Source organism: Beta vulgaris, chromosome 1, assembly GCF_026745355.1.
Source record: "Beta vulgaris subsp. vulgaris cultivar EL10 chromosome 1, EL10.2, whole genome shotgun sequence".
Taxonomy (NCBI): Eukaryota; Viridiplantae; Streptophyta; class Magnoliopsida; order Caryophyllales; family Amaranthaceae; genus Beta; species Beta vulgaris.
In genome coordinates, this window is record NC_079202.1 from 28,613,638 (window position 1) to 28,630,830 (window position 17,193).

At 37.7% G+C, this 17,193-nt stretch overlaps 2 protein-coding genes across 2 annotated transcripts; both read left to right on the plus strand.

Annotated features, from left to right (window-relative positions):
• Positions 1–535: 535 nt before the first annotated feature.
• Positions 536–15,934, plus strand: LOC130589357 (uncharacterized oxidoreductase At4g09670). The gene is made up of 2 exons (XM_010668922.4): positions 536–1,167; positions 15,112–15,934. Exons 1-2 carry the CDS (start codon positions 679–681, stop codon positions 15,721–15,723), a joined length of 1,101 nt encoding a protein of 366 aa, XP_010667224.1. The 5' UTR covers positions 536–678; the 3' UTR covers positions 15,724–15,934.
• Positions 9,583–12,029, plus strand: LOC104884296 (uncharacterized). The gene is made up of 4 exons (XM_057392956.1): positions 9,583–9,816; positions 9,900–10,018; positions 10,502–11,213; positions 11,310–12,029. Exons 1-3 carry the CDS (start codon positions 9,633–9,635, stop codon positions 10,850–10,852), a joined length of 654 nt encoding a protein of 217 aa, XP_057248939.1. The 5' UTR covers positions 9,583–9,632; the 3' UTR covers positions 10,853–11,213; positions 11,310–12,029.
• Positions 15,935–17,193: the final 1,259 nt, after the last annotated feature.

Here is a 17,193-nt window from a genome sequence, read left to right on the forward strand (position 1 = left end):
ATGTAAATAAAATGATGTTGAAAAATCTCATTTTACAGCAACACAAAATCAACAATGTTAAAAAAAATTTGCAAAAAAAAAAGTATTATAAACAGAAACCCATGCATTTGTATAGATAGATGTATTATTCATATATAACAAACTCCAAATAAATTACTCCCTCTGTTTTTTTTATCTTTCTCATTTAGAATCTTGGCACTATTCATATTTAGAGAGAATCTTCTAATTGTTTCACAATTTATAAGAAAAAACATAGTCATGTGGGTCTTGCTTGATTTGTCTCAATTAGTACGTTATTAATATTCAATCGTTATAATTTTTACTAATATATAATCGAAGATATTTAAGCTCAAAGAGATGCACTGGAAAACGCGCACAGAAAAGTGAGAATGATAAAAAAAAAAAAAAACAGAAGGAGTAGTAATCATCATGCGACTTGACTTGCATAACGTGCATATAAAGCTAGTTACATATAGATAAACTTGTGATTTTATATTTGAGATCAACGATGGAGAATTGGTTGACACACTCATTGATAGTCGTGGCCTCATAAAGCACATCTCGTTGTCTCGTTGACTATTGTCTTTCTCGCGCTTTCTCAACAGTTCTATAATCTCCCTTCATTTCCCCTTCCAATCTCTCTTTCCTTAACTCACTCTCACAGTCTCACATTCATCAATGGCAACATCTGAATCTCGCATCAGCACCAACACCAACACCATCCGCTTCGGAATCTTAGGGTGCGCCGAGATCGCCCGCAAAGTCTCCCAAGCCATTATTCTCTCTCCTAACTCCACTCTCCACGTAATCGGCAGTCGCTCCATTGAAAAGGCTCGAGCTTACGCAAAAGCCAATAATTTCCACCCCACCACAAAAATTTACGGAAGTTACGACGAAGTTCTCGATGACCATGAAGTCGATGCCGTTTACATTCCATTACCGACCAGCCTCCACGTGGAATGGGCGGTTCGTGCTGCCGAGAAGAAGAAACATATCCTTTGCGAGAAGCCGGTTGCGTTAAATGTTAAGGATTTGGATGTCATTTTAAATGCTTGCGACTCGAATGGGGTGCAGTTTATGGATGGTACTATGTGGATGCATCATCCAAGGACAAGGATTATGGCTGATTTTTTGGCTGATTCTCGGCGTTTTGGCCAGCTCAAAACTGTGAGTTTCTGTTTTTGGTTATTTAATTTTGGTGATGTTTTGATTTCTTGTGTTCATTTATTAGTGGAGTAGTGAAGTTTTAATTGTGACAAATTTGAATTAGCAACTTAATTAGATTAGATGGATAGTGGTCTTTTGAGGCTAAGTTGTTGAAATCTGTGCTTGTTATTGAACTTAGTGTGGGGAATAAGATTGTTTTAAGACGGCTGAAAATGCATCTTTAAGAACCGTGCCTGGAGATTACTCAGCTGAAATGTGATTTGGAGAGGAAAAGAAAGAGAAACTATGGAACAGAATCACTTATGAGGGATTCTCTTTTTTCTAGTTTGGTACACTGTACACAAGTTTGAAGACAAAGAATATGAGCAATGATATGCCTATATTCGATATGGGGTGAATATCATGGCATTTATGTAATTTTTATGACAAAAATAATGTTAAAAAATTTTAACTTTTTTTTTTTTTTGGAGCTTGTTAGTTGAAATCATATATCATATCAGCTAGCTATTAAATCATATCTGAACTACATCTAATTATATCAAGATCCGATATGTACAAAGTGTGCACATATCGGATATGGGCAAATACTTTCTCAAAGAATATAGCCTCTTCGACGATGCCCACTCATGTCCCAAAAAAACATGTCATCCCTATTTCTCATCAACTTTATCTCTCATCTTATTAAAGTTAGTCATGTTTTATGACGACTCATTTTGACAAATACATCCCATCATAATCTAAAAAAAGAACATCATCCTTCTCTATCCTAGTTTTTACTATAACCTACCCTATTTTCTCTCTCCTACATCAATACATTAATGGTAGCTTTTGATATTTTTAATATTATACAAGATTATACATAAAATTATTTTGGGTATTTATAAATTATAATTCTAATTAAATACATTTACTCACCTCAATTGTATTCAATAATAATTTCTTCAAAAATAAAAGCTTTCAAAGATAAATATTTAAGTGTGTATAATGTAGAGAGAGAAAATAATTAATTTTAGAAGTGTGTCAAAATATAACAAAATGAATGACTATTTATAAATCTCAAAAAAATATGATGTTGATTTTGTTTTTGATTTGTATTTTTAAAGTTATTCAGATTACAAAATCTGAATAACAAAAATAATCTTTAGATTGCAGATCCACGTGTCAGCACGTAGTTCGCTGGTCGCGCTGCCTAGTACTGACGCGTTAGATTTTATTTTATTTTTTCAGTAGCAGCCTGCATGTCACTCCCTTTCCCTGATTGGCTCTCCATTTTTCTGAATTTCAAAACTCACCGTTTTGAGTTTGGATGCCCAAATTTTCTCACTTTTTATATGAGCACTTTCCTCCTTTTACATGAATTGATTCATGCTTTGGATCATAGGATGACCAAATATGAATTGAGTCATTCTATAACCGAATTTAAAGTATGCAAAATTCATGAGTGGAAGGCAATGTTTTTTTTTTTTTTTTACCTTTATGGATGACCCAATGTGATGGCTAATTTGTCCGTGAGTGGGGATGTTCTTAGGATCTGTTTGATTCAACTTAATTTGTCTTATCTTATCTTATAATCTTATCTTATCTTATCTTATCTTATACTCCCTCCGTCCTATATTAGCTTACCCCTATTCCTTTTAAGGGTGTCCCTTATTAGTTTACCCCTCTCTTTTTTGTGTTATTTTTGGAATTAGACCACAAACTTTTCATTACACATATATTCAACTTTAAGTATAAATAATCTTTTTTCTCTCTTGGTATGCCCCACAATACTATTCCTTCTAAAATTCTGTGCAAAAGAAAGGGGTAAACTAATAGAGAACGGAGGGAGTAAAATCTTATTAGAACTTGATGGAAATTATTATATATATATATATATATATATATATATATATATTATAATATATATATATATATATATATATATATATATATATATATAATTGTGATATACATATTATTTAATTTATAAAATTTAATATGCGTGATTGACTTATTTTATGCATCTTTTTATGAATTTGCATTATATTTAAAACTGATCATAACATAAGGTATTATTAAATGATATAATTATATAAATATGATATTTTATATACATACAATCTTATATTTCATCACCATTTCAATTTTGATAAGTTTAGATTTATACTCCCTCCGTCCCAAAATATAGTTCTCATTTCCCTTTTTTCACGGTAATTTATGCAAGTAGATTCTAAGAGGGATAGTAAAGATTTTTTGTTTATTTAAATAAATGTTGTATGGGAAAAGATGATTTTAAGAGAGAAAGTGGAGAATAATTGGTGAAAGAGCATTAATTGTAACATTTTGGTTGAATAAACAAAGGAAAAAACAAATTTTAAGAAGAAAATAAGTGATGGGATACCGTTTTTCTAGACAAATTACGGAAAAATGTGGAACTAAATATGAAAATGGAAACTATATTTTGGGACACCTAAAATGAAAATGAGAACTATATTTTGGGACGAAGGGAGTAAAACAAAACTATTTTTGAGTAGTAGCTAGAAAGTAACTTTATCTCAGTATGAATACTAGAGGTATTTTTGTTTCAATCAAACCACATAGATAATAAATACTAGCATTAATCTGCGTTTACATATCATAATTTTCATCAATAAACCTATTATATAACAACGTCAATTTTTGTTATTAACGTCAAAGTTTGTTTCTTCGTCCTCTTCATCCTCTTCATCAATTTCTTCATCCTCCGCGTCGTGACCAAGTGATTACCATATCTCATTTGTAATTTTTTTCCGAACTTTATTCATAGATTCTTTTCGCGATTTCACATACATATTATAACCAACTCTTGGTTCCATTTGTTCAACCTCTAGCGAGATTAGAATGTTCAAATCATGTAAACGAATAAAATTATGAAGAGTACATGTCGCAACAATGGTAGCCGCAAATGATATGTGTCCTCCATCTGCGGCATCATTTTTAAAATCTTCCATCGTTTCTTCAATGCGCCAAAACATCTTTCAATTGTGGTGCGTAATGAAGAACGTCGATAATTAAAGTTCTCGAACTTACCTCCGGTGGACCTCTTTCAAATTTGGCATATGATATCTTAGATCTTTACCTAGATGTAGACTTAGATATCCAAGACTATTTGGGAATCCTGAGTCAATTAAGAAGTATTTTCCTGGTTATGACAAGGTGAAAAATATTAATATATGATGTTCATCTTTTATTGAAGTACCAATTGTTCTAATCACAATGTTATACCTGAAGGTGGATGGGGGAATCTCAGGTAACATCACCTAAACAATGCCTCTAAATTATAACATCATGTGCACTTCCCTCAAACGCAATGTAAATATATGTAAATAACATGTCAAACGAACGAACATTCCATGTTTTGTTTCTTGTACGTCCTCTATATGGTATACCTTCATTATCTCCAAAACAACTGCGAGTGCCATCCAAAGCACCAATAGAATCCTAAATATAAAAAATTATGTTAGCCCATCCAAGTTACGCAAATTATGAAATAGTACCCACTTCTACATGCTATGATATTCATTTGTAAAATAAATGTTTACCTTAAAATATGGCCAATATAGAGTGTTGTTTTCTATCTCTGGTGGTGTTTCATTGAAACTTTGATAATGGTCCAATAATATAAGTTGACAATAAAACGAACACAACTCTGAAATATATAGAAATAGTTGATATTGAATGTTGAAATCTCTCAACCGCATCACGATATGAATCGACTTTAGCCATCATAAATGAACATATGCCAAGTTGTTCTTCCACGTGTATAAAACGACCATTTGATAGTAGTTCTTTTTCCTTAAGCACATTGACAAGGTTAATAAAAATATCTTTATAAACCCTTAATTGTTCTTTGCACAAATTTGGATGACCAGTTAGCACCATTTGTATCCATTAACTACCAGGTTCTCCCCCTAGAGGAAGTGGTCTTCTTTCTATTTGATTAAGTAGCCTCTTTAACTTGTGCAATGCTATGAATATCAAGCAGTTTTGACCCAACGTTTCGTCCATTCTACATAACAACATTAATGTCATAATTTCTTATCAACATTATAGGCTATCATTTGTCATACTTGATAGAAATCACAAAATAACAAAACCTGAACATGACATGGACAACAATTAAAATGTAAAGAGTTCAAGATTAATGAGAAAATCGCATGAGAAAATCTCTAATAACCTAACTTAACATAAATTTCAACTTGCTAAACAAAGGCATAGTCCACTAATTAATTAATGAGTCTAGAACCCATACATGTTGTCATCCTCAATGATTGGCCTATAACACTCATTCGGAAAAGAATTTTTCTTCTTAAGAAATAGTAGTCTAAACTCGTTATCAGGAAGGGATAAAAAATTTCACCATAATCTTGATCACGCAAAAAATTTAAGATACTTCCCATGCATACTAACTCCTGGCATTTCTTCCAAATTCCAAAATGGAAATCATCCTCCCATACATTGATGGAGGTGGTTGAGATTCTGCAGTACCTAGCTTGATATTGCTCCTTAAAATGTCCATACATGCATCAATGTCCTTCATACATTTCTTATTGGATGTGACTCCGGCATCTAAACTTTTACGTATTTTAGAAGAAGTGGTCTTAGATGGGGACCTACTTTCGTTACCCGACCTAAAATTATCCTCTACATTATCATTTTCAGTGCCCTCATCAGAATCCCTGGTACCTTCCTCTAAGTCATCATCAACATCCATTACAGGTTTTTTTTTTTCAAAAAGACTTGGTCCTATTGCACCAGGAGCCCACGACTTGTTGCCACATGCCATAGTGCCACCAAAGACATCATAACACTTTAAAAGAAAAATGAGTGGTCTCTTCACAAATGAGGCAAGTTTGTTGCCAACAAAAAATCCATTTTAAATCGTAACATTATATATGTAAACAAAATTAGTACAAGCCGCTAATTATATACCAGCACAAACGCTTTACATTTCTCATCGCGTGTGTCAATCACACGGCAACCGGTAACTTCACCCCAACCAAGTCCAGTGCACTTTTTCAACTCGTCCCATGCTTTGAATTTGCCTCTAATTTAACAATAAAAGTTTATATATAGCTTGTTTCTTATCAAAGTTGCTTGAAGTTTTTGCATTCAAGCGTGATAGAATCAATTCGCAAGGATACTTGCCAGCCCTTCATTTTAGTGCTCCTTAAGTAAGTCCAAAAATGCTTCAATAACTTCGTTGGTCCAAAAACTCTTTTGCTTAGTAGCCAGTTTGACTAATAAATAATAAATCATATTAATATGAAACAAATAAGATCAAGAAGCTAAATAGTTTTGACTAATAATATATCTTTGGAGAGTGTGATTCATGATTTCAAATTATATAAAAAAAAATTTTTAAAGTAGTAAGAGGATATATATCTTCCAGAACATTCATCATTTTGCATCTAAGATCATCAACTTTAATAAATACCAACGAGACATTCATCATTTTTCATCTAATATCTTCAACATCATTAACTAAGCAAAAATAACAAAAGGAGAAATGAAAAGTGAGTAAATTAATTGACCGGGAATTTTTATCAAACCTTGAAAGTAGGCTTCTTTTTGCTTGAGGTTTGTTGATGTTAATAGAGAGATTGATTTAGGAAGAGATGATAACGTAACAGTAAAAGAAAAAAACTAGGCTCTAACTATCTCTGGTATTTTGATCACTTGATGCAAAGATACATTTGTCACTATTGTGAGCCAAAATTTATAACAACAATGGAATACAAAGATTGATAGATTTTTGGGAGCGCACGCGAAATTTGTAATGGACCCAAATTTTACAATTTGATAAATTGCAAAGTATTGATTACATCGAAAAAATGTACAACAATATATTTTGGTGGGACACTTGTTCCACACCTTACAAAAATAACTGTTTATGGTGAGCTCATGTCTCACCCCAAACTATATTTTTATATGTGGAGTATTTGATGGGAGCTCATATCTTTGGATTTCACCACATTCTACAACAAATCCATACTTCTATTTATACTACTCCATATTGGTTCATGCCTTCTTTGGGTTTTTCTCCAAACTTCTGGAATATTCCATTGATTTGCTCCAATAGTAATAATCTAAAAAATTCTATACTTTTCTTCAAACTTGAAGAACATTTAATTAGTTTCTCTTCTCCAATATTTAACTTCTTCCATAAATGCTCTAGATTTTTCTAAAAATATCTCCAACATTCCCCTTAATTTTAATTTTAGAAAAATATACCTCCAAACTTTACTGGTTTACTCCCCCTAATTCCAACTTTTTCATAATTTTCTCCCAAAAAATTTGCTTCTTGGTTCTTCTCAATCTCCCTTTTCTATTTTCTTTGAAATTATGTTGGTATTCATGTTACCAACTCTTATGCTCTATAAAACTAGCAAACGTATATCACACTCCCAAAGATGAGTTCTTGAAATTGGAGACTTGTGCAACAATGATTGATTCAAATCCCGAAGCAAACTCCTGACCGGCAACCTGCACAAAAGGGACCCACCCTGGAGGTTTGGGTGGTATTTCCCCCTCCGAAGCTTAAGTCAGATGTCAGGGATGTAAAGGAACTTTTAGAGAGAGAAAGTAGAGAGAGAGAGAAGAATATATGACAGAGTAACAGTACTATACCCTGAAAAACGTACCTTTTACCCTGAAATCAAGGACTATTTATACTGTTTGAAATGACTGCTGTGCCTTGATGTCACCCTAATTTGGGAGCATCTGATTGGCTAATCAAAGTTTTGAGACACGTGGCAGCTGTTAATTGGTCAGTACACCTCACTTTCATATAAAGGTGTAAATCATACTTACTGGGCCTAAGTACAATTTTTGGGCCAGAAGAAGGTCTTTTTAGTACGCTTTCAGAGAAACGTACTTTTAGGCCTGTCACCTTCAGGCCCTTTTGTACTTTTATTCCCCTGCATATATGCCACATGTAGGCTCAGATGAGGCCACGTGTCAGTACCAGAGCCGTTGATTTTTTAGGCTACAACATTTGCCCCTTAAAAGAGGGAGTTATTATCTTTTGGGCGCCAAGACGGTTAATCTTCCTCTTTTAACCGACCTGGAACTGCTCTTCTCTTTTTCAAAAAAGAGGCGCCATTTTGCCGGTCTCCACAGGTCAACTCCTATGAACAACGGTTACTTTTACCGGATGAGGGGTCATTTTCACCCCTCTATAAATATGTGCCTTAGTCGCTCCTAGAATCATTTTAACATTGCTGAGAAATTTTCTAGAGAGAGACTCTGCAAATTTTTACTGAACTTTTTAGAGAGAAGAACAATTCCCGTCCAAGCTCTTGCAATTGTTGTTTTGCTCGTCCGAGATTTCAAGTCATCTTCAACATTCGTCCGAACTTTCTTCTACAGGTATATTCTCAACTCTTTTCCTTGATTGCACACATATTTTAAGAAAATGGATTCGTCCTCTTCCTCGAACAATTCGGCCGCTCAAGGGTTGGTGCTAACCCTAGAACAGAGGGCCTAACTTCCTGCATCTTCTAGAGTTGGTCCTATCTTGGGGCATGCATTCTTTATCTTTAGCCATGGACGGCAAAGTCAGACGACCCAGTCTTTACCTGTGCAGGGTAATCTGGCGCGCGTCAAGCAAACGGCTCGCATCAGAAGAGGGGTAACCATGCCGGCCTCTAGCTCTGAAAGGGAGGAATCCACTGGGCGAATTCCGGCCGAAGGAGAACGAGAGACCCAAAGCGCTCGTCCTGCCTACCAACTCCTTCTCCTGAACATGCCGAGGAGGAACCGGAAATCAGGGGCTCCCCAGAGGTCAGCCCGTCCATGCATAGGACGATCTCAGATGAGCCGAGGACGGCTAGCTCTTCTGACCCTGCTAGTGGCTCAGAGGAGCCATCAACCACTTCGCCTGAAATAAGACGGCGGCTAGGTCCCCTTTCTGACCCTAGGTTCATCCTGGCCGATAACACATGGCTGGGACGATTAGGCTCGGACCTTAGACCTTTTTCAGTGGTTATGCCCATGCCTGGCTACCACTTTGTCCTTCCCGGCCGAGAGGACACTATTTTCAGTGCTCCTCCCGGCCTTTTGCAGTTTATCGGCTGGCATTAGATGCCGGCCTGCGCTTTCCCCTTCACCCTTTCATCAGCCAACTTCTTCAGTATTACGGCATAGGACATAATCAGCTTGCCCCTAACTCTTGGCAAAACATCCTTACCTTTCTGGCCGTCTGCAACTTAAAGGGAAAGGACCCTTCTCTGCCGCTTTCATCCATATTCACTACGTTGCCAAGGTCCCTAGGACCATTGAAGGAAGCTGGCTGAGCGTGTGCAACCGTCAAGGATTCTTGACGTCTTGGATAAGACTTCCAAGATGCACTCATGGAAGGGCGAGTTCCTCTTCGTCCAGGCGCCCAATAAAGCGGTGGCAAACCGTCTTCGGTTTTTAGCCGGACAACCACAAATACTGGACGGATGGCCTCATACCTGGAACTGGAGAGTAACTCTGCCGAAGAGATGGTGGAGTACTTCCGGGTTTCGGAGTATACTATGGAAGATGTTTCTTTCAAGGGTCCGTCCAATTGGATTCCTTTTAAGGAAATGTTTTATCATGACAACTTCCTAGTCGCTGCCGGCTTACGGCAGGACGAGGACAGAGGTATATCAACTAAGAATCTTCCAAGTAAAAATTTCTAGACTTGCTTATCATTCATCCAACACTTGTTTTATTCCCTTTTGCAGATTCAGCCAGGAGCAAACTAAGGAAGTCTTGGATTGGAGACATGAGCTCGTCCAGATTTGCGGATACTCTATGGAAGGAGTACAGTAAGTCAGGTGCCGAAAAGAGGGCCGACACTCTGGTAAGCTATTGTATATGTATACATTTTTTTTTTTTTTTTTTTTTTTTTGAGCTGGCCGGTCTGCTACTTTGGAGGGTAACCCGTCAAGATGGTGCCTGGACGACTTGTCTACCCATGGGGCAATTCGTCCAGAGAAACACAGGACGAGCTAACTTCTCAAGAAGCAACTCGTCTAGATTGATTTCTTGACGGCTTGCCTCTTAGGGGACAGTCCGTCTGGAGTAGCATAGGACGAGTTACTCATCTGAATAGCAACCCGTCCTGGTTGATATCTTGACGGTTTGCCTCTTCGAGGGGCAGTCCGTCTAGAATAGCTTTGGACGAGTTACTCATTTGAGGAGTAATTCGTCCTGGTTGACACCTTGACGGTTTGCCTCTTCGAGGGGCAGTCCGTCTAGAATAGCGTTGGACGAGTTGCTTATTTGAGGAGCAATTCGTCCTGGTCGATATCTTGACATGCATTCTAATCTTTTCCTTTTTCAGAAAAATGCCCCAACCTCTAAAGCTTTGGCCGAGAAAGCCGCAGCAAAGAAACGGCCGGCCGGCACCAGTGAGGCTCCTCCCTCAAAAAAGGCCAAGGGCTTTACTGCTAAGAAGAGGAAGACCACACGGCCGGTTCCCAAGGTCGTCATCGAGCTGCCGGCCAAGGAGGAGGCCAAAGAAGAGCCGGCTGAAGCTGACTCCCGGGCCCTCGTGGCCTATACGGTCCGGCCGAGCAGCCCACACCTTCACAACCTGACGAGGTTGTCATATTGGAGGATGCTGGACAATCTTCTCAGCCGGACACGGCTGTGGACGGGTCCGCCTTTTCTGGGCCTGTGGCCCAACTCGTAGGCCAGATGCCGGCTGCGTATAGGACGGCTTCCCGTTCCTCTGGTGAGTCTTACTATTCCAACGTAGTTAGAACACTACGGGTTGGCGGGCGTCCGATGAGTCCGTCCAACAAACAGACCGTGGTTATTCCCATCAGGTGTACTGACGAGTCTAACCTTTCAGATAAAGGGAAGGTCCAGCTGTTGACGGCTCCCCTAGCCTCTCTGACGATGAATCTTCTCCAGCTTTTGGAAAGATGTCTTCGTCCGATCGTGAGAAGCTCAAGACGGAGCTGTTTAAGTGCTTTCCCGAACCTTATAGTAAGGGGTTAAGGGGAGCATCGTCTGGGCATGTAGGTTACATGTCTCAGCTTGCTGCCGAGGTACGTCTTTCTTTTTCTAGACGCTTATGTTTTATACTTGACATTTATTTTCTTTTTTCATCCGTCCTGACATGCCTTATCCTTTCATGTGTTCAGCTTTTTGCTCGCAGCATGATAACAGAGGACTGGGCAAAGGAGCTCAGAAAAGAGAATAAGAAGCTCGTCCACGATGTGACGCCGGCTGCTGATCATGCCCAGTTTGCTATGGCCCAGCAAGAGGTGCTGCATCAGCAGACCAAGGTTGCGTTGGAAAAACGGTCTGCCGAGCTAGAGTCTCAGATCAAAGTCTACCTTCTTCGGTTGACGGAGATGCTGGACGAACGGGCTTCATTGGAACGTGTCCTGACGGACGAGAGGAACTCAGTCATGACGATGGCTGCTGATTTTTTCAAGGAGAACCTCGTCCTTAAGGTCAAGAACCAAGCCCTTCGTACTGAGGTGGCCGAGACCATTGCTGGCGCCAAAGAGGCTATGAACACGTCATAGATACCTCAAAGGAATGGGCAGTGCAAGCTTTTGGCATGATGGCCGAAGAAGAGGATATCCCCAGATATGCTCGTCGGCTGGCATTCCAGGAGGCTTTGCATAAGGCGACTATATCCGGAGCCGACCCTCCCGTTTTTTAAGAATCTTCTGAAGATGAAGAGGGGGAGGACGATGCTGAGGCCCAGGATGAAGAGGACAATGACCCTCCTGCCGCTTAGTTCCTTTGTTGTATCTTGGCCGTGAGCCATTTGTAATTTTCCTCCTTTTGTACTTAGATGAATTTAGGTTGTAATCATCTTTTTTACATTTATGAAAAGCTATCTTTTTCAATCTCTCTTGTTCTATGCTTTACTGTTTTGACATATTACCTTACAACCTCATATCTATTACAAGTACAAAAACAACCCGTCATAATATTTGGCTGGTCTAATCAACTCTTTTGGCCGATTTCATCCATTACTATTATTAAAGCCAAGTATAAAAGTATCTCGTCAATCATTCTGATCTTAAAAGTTCTTTTCCATCTTTAGGCTTCTATCCAACATCGTAGTTTCACATCATTTTAGTGTTGAGGGCTCCAGGTTAAGGTTAATGGTTATTCGTTAACGACATCGACTTCCTGTTGATACTTGATACCTATGAACTAGTTATCATTACTTATTGTATAACACAAACATCTTATTAAGTATTAAGCCCTTAAAGGACCTTACTTAGCATACTTACAAATCAATCTTTATGCTGGTTTCTTTTTGGGCACCCTATTGAGCAAAGCTCAAAATGTTGATGATCAAAGCCTACCACCTATTCAGGATTCTGATTATTGTAGCTTTTCGAGGATATTCATCGAACGCATAGTTTTGATATCTTACATTATGATACATTCTCTTCACCTTAAAAAAAAGTAGTTTCAGGGCCGATTAGGTCCATTGAGGGCCTATTGTCATATTATGTTGAGGAGGTGTAAGGATAAGGTAGTGTCGGGGTGATCAAATCTAATTAGGTGTTATAAGTTTACATAAGGGAAGACATACACCATTAGAGATTATGGTTTTGGATGTATGTTGGTTATCACGTCATGTTTGAGTGAATATCATGAGCCTTTAGGGGAGTTTCCGGACTATTTAGTGTTTTAGTTCTTGTTCTAGTAGTGTAAAGTTTTGGAGCTTGTCTGTCTTGTGTAATGGAGAAGGATGATTATTGCTCTTTTAATGAATATAATTTCGTTTTGAGGAGGTACCGCTACATCTGAGAAACATATTTTTAACTAGTAGTGAACTAGTGCAAGTGTCATCCTGGTATAACTAGTAACCATCTACTTTACTTTTCAGTTCCCTTGCTAGAACCGATGATGTAATCTTCACCTTGTGTTACTATCCTTTTGAGGGATTTTCTAGCTTGCTTGTTTGTGGGAGTATTCAATATCTTTCTCGAACTTGATTAGTGAGCGATATGCTGGTTGTGGTTTTAGAGTGAAGTTCGTTCTGGGTATTATTCTTGTATATATTTATATAACTTTACCCTTTGGTGAAGTAGCTTTTTTTGGAATAAGACAGCATATATTGAGATATATAGATATTCATGAAGCTGGGAAACTTTTGTTGCATCACAAAGCTTTATAAAGCTTTATAATATTTTTGGTGCTAGCTCTTAATACTGTTTTTTGGTTTTCTTGGCAAGATTTTAGCTCATTCCTGAGGTTGGAACTGATGGATTCATTTGTGTTGCTTTTGCTGTATTGAGAAGGGTTTATTTAGCTTAGTTTTTTTCTTCTTATTTTAGTGGTGTTTTGCATACTAGGAAGAGGGTCTTGGGCAGCTCATGGGTCACTTGTGGTAAGCATGCAACTAGCATTGTCGGACTTTGAGTCCAAAGCACCTGGGATTCTGGGAATGCAGCAAACTTTGTGGCTCAGCAACTTAGTCCCTTGTTTGAGTTCTTCTAGCACCAATTTTCGGCTTCACATGCTCTAAGGTTTGCTTAAGTCATAACTATCATTTATCAAGTAGCTGGACTTTAATGCCGGAGTTGCAAAATAAATAAAGTAGGCATGACTTGATGAGAATATTAATGGAGTTCGTCTTATGTGAAGGAACATAAGGATAGAAGCAACAATTTATAATTTTACTTATCTTTTCGGTTTATTTAGATTTTTTTTTTTCAAGGTGAGATGAAGTGAGCTCACTTGAGGGGGCTAAGGGGAATTCCTCAAATTAGTCCTGTGTTGATTGGTTAGATATGTTCAATAGCTCTACTGTATGCTGTTGTTGAGGGCTGCTTTCAGATTTTTATAAGTTGAATGCTGATGTGTCTAGCAATTAGGAACTAGTAGTCCGTGTTTATCATGACTTCCTTGTTTTGGATATTGTAGAATTATTATTTGACTATTCAAAGTCATTAAGGTGGAACATATAGACAGAGTTGAGGTTTGATATTGAGTTCAGAGTCTGGTTAAAAAAATTTGTGAGAGTTGGTGAGATGCTTTACACCCTGATCGACAATTTTCAGTATAGTTTTTCTTAATTCTGAATTCATTTACTGAGTTAACCTTATGGTGTAAACTGATTTTAGTGTGATATTTTCAGATTTAGTGAATCCTGATCTTGCATAGCTGTTACAGATTGCTTGCTGTGAAGTTCTTGATGGCTTATTATGGCATATTTAGCATCTGATATTTGAGTTTAAATGTCCTTTCTTCCTGGGCTATCTAATTTTGCTCTTGGTTGGATCTTTTTGGCAAGTGCATTTGTTTTGTGGAATTGCAAAAACTATGGTCACCATAAGTATGGCAAGATGTCAGTTGCATGTTATATGTGGCGTATCTGGGCAGATTTTCTCTTTCTTGCTGGGTGCCAGAAAATAATACACTTTGGCGTCGCATTCAATCTTGGAACCAACTCTGTCTAGAGACGAAGTCTACTTTGAAATTGAATTATGAATGTTAAGTGCTCAAGAGCCCAATGCCACCTTGGTGTACTGTACACCCAAGGATAAATTTTTTGCTCATATTTCATTTGTAGAGCTCTCAATGAACAGAAAATGAGGAATGAGCATAAAATTACATTACATGGTATAGGTTTTGAGGGCCCAAGGCTTATGTTTCTCTTTTGTGCTTTAATGTTTTCTACATTCATCTCACTTGTCAAAAAGAATGGGGATTTGAAGGTTCTGAAAGAGTGCTAGCTAGCTAAATCGTTAAAAGTACATTTCGCTCAAGGTTGGTGAATTTCTTTTTTGAAGAGAGGATTGAGTGAATTGAACCTATTTTTTACAGAATTATACTTATCAATTTTCTCTTATCTTCTGGAACAAACTTATTTCTGTTGAATATAACTTATTGTTATTGTTCTGAATTTGGAAGTGTTTGATAGCATGTCTCAAATTCTGGGTGTTTCATTGGTCCAACTCCTTACAGGTACAATCGTGCTTCACCTTTGCTGCCGATGAGGACTTCCTTCAAAATGACATCCGGGTGAAACCTGACCTTGACGCCCTTGGTGCTCTAGGTGATGCTGGTTGGTACTGCATTAGAGCTATTCTTTGGGCTGCAAATTACGAACTGCCCAAGACTGTGACTGCTCTAAGGATTACTGAAAATGGTGCTCGGGTGATATTATCTTGTGATGCATCTTTGCAATGGGAAGATGGCAAAGTAGCTACCTTCAATTGCTCGTTCCTCTCCAACTTAACCATGGATATAACAGCTATTGGCACGAAAGGCACCTTGCACATCAATGATTTCATTATTCCGTATAAAGAAGCGGAGGCCTCGTTTTCAACAGTCTCTGAAGGTTGGTTTACTGACATGGCCTTGGAATGGAACAAAAAACCAAGTGAGCACATTGTTACTACGGATCTTCCTCAGCAAGCTCTTATGATCAAGGAGTTTTCAGCTTTGGTTGATGGTATAAAACGACATGGCTTGCAACCAGAGAAGAAGTGGTCTACTCTTAGTAGGAAAACACATCTTGTGATTGATGCTGTTATAGCTTCTATTGACAAGGGCTTTGCGCCAGTTGAGGTTTAGTGATTGGCATTTATTGTTGTTGTTATCCATGCTTTGCGGGCTAGTAGGAAGTCGTGTTTGTTGTATGAACCTTCTTGTTTTGGATTATGTGAACTTGTAGATGTTTGGTAATGACAGATTACCTTATATCAAATGGAATAAGTACTACTTTTTAGCTCCAATTTTATTTAGAGTGATATTTGGCAATGTATATCATCTTTTGTTTTTATTAGGATTTGGAAAGTTAGGGTTATTAGGATTGCTCTATCATGTAATAGATCACATGATTGGAAGTTTTTCAAAAACTACCTTATAAAAATCACATTTTATAAAATTGTTTAATTGTATCTTGTTTTTCTTTAATATCTATTGTAGATGTCGTTTGACCTTCAAGTAATGAAATTTCTCTTTCCAAAAAAAAAGATAATCTTCTAATATACGCTCATTCCGCGTAGGCAAAATAAAAACAACCTAGAATTTGGGGACTCAACTGGTGAGGATTTTTAAAAAATTATTTTTTTTAGATGAGTGAGTGAAACTTGAAAAATACGATTTATTTTCCTTTTATGCCTTTGAATAATATACAATTTTTCATATGCATGACTATTGTTCAGCCACCATACGGAATAAATCTACCTTGCCTCATTAGCATATGTTCTATGTATAAGGTCACCCCCAGGAGGTTTGAGCTTTGTCCTTCCAAAACGTTTCGTGAGAGATAGTGTTGGATCTTAGTCATAAGCATGCCTACCCAACCATTGCATTGTTCTCTGATCTTGTTCCTGACTTGAGATTGGAGTGCGTCTTACACGTGACCTCCTCTCTAAGTACGAATACTAAGTAAGGGATGAATCTCTTAGTCATGGACCCTTTTGAGACTGAAGCTAAATCTGACCAATAGTTTCAAACATAAAAATGGACTTTAGGTTGGAAATTTTGCATCCATGTTAATATGAGATTGCTTGTGGTTGCAATTCTTGCTTGTTGTTATCCTATCAATGTGTCATTATTATGCGTTGTTCCTAAAAATCGCATCTAAAATCAAGCAAAATCATCAATCGACCAAAATTTCGCCTAAATCTTCGAAAACCATGTCGGGGGAGTAGTGCACCAAGAGCCTCCAGTTGCGCCTGATGCACCACTCCTGCGCCAGATGCACACCTGTGCGCCACACTCAGCAATGTTGCGCCACCCGCAGTTTATGCTTTGCATGCTTTTCTATGATATATTCGTCATGGTGGTCGATCCTATGTCCGTCTGTCCACATTTGCATACAAAAATGATCATTTTATGAGTCTCACCTAAATCATAACAAACAGTCGTTTCATGCAAGGTCGAGTCTGTCCTAAAAAAATGGTGCATACTAGGAGTCTAGCATCCTTGAAAGTTCGTCGAATCTACAATTCTAACATCATTAGAAGTCCAACAAGTCTAGGATTCTAAAGTCATTAGAATTTTATATCTATTAGGACTACATTCATGCTAGAATCC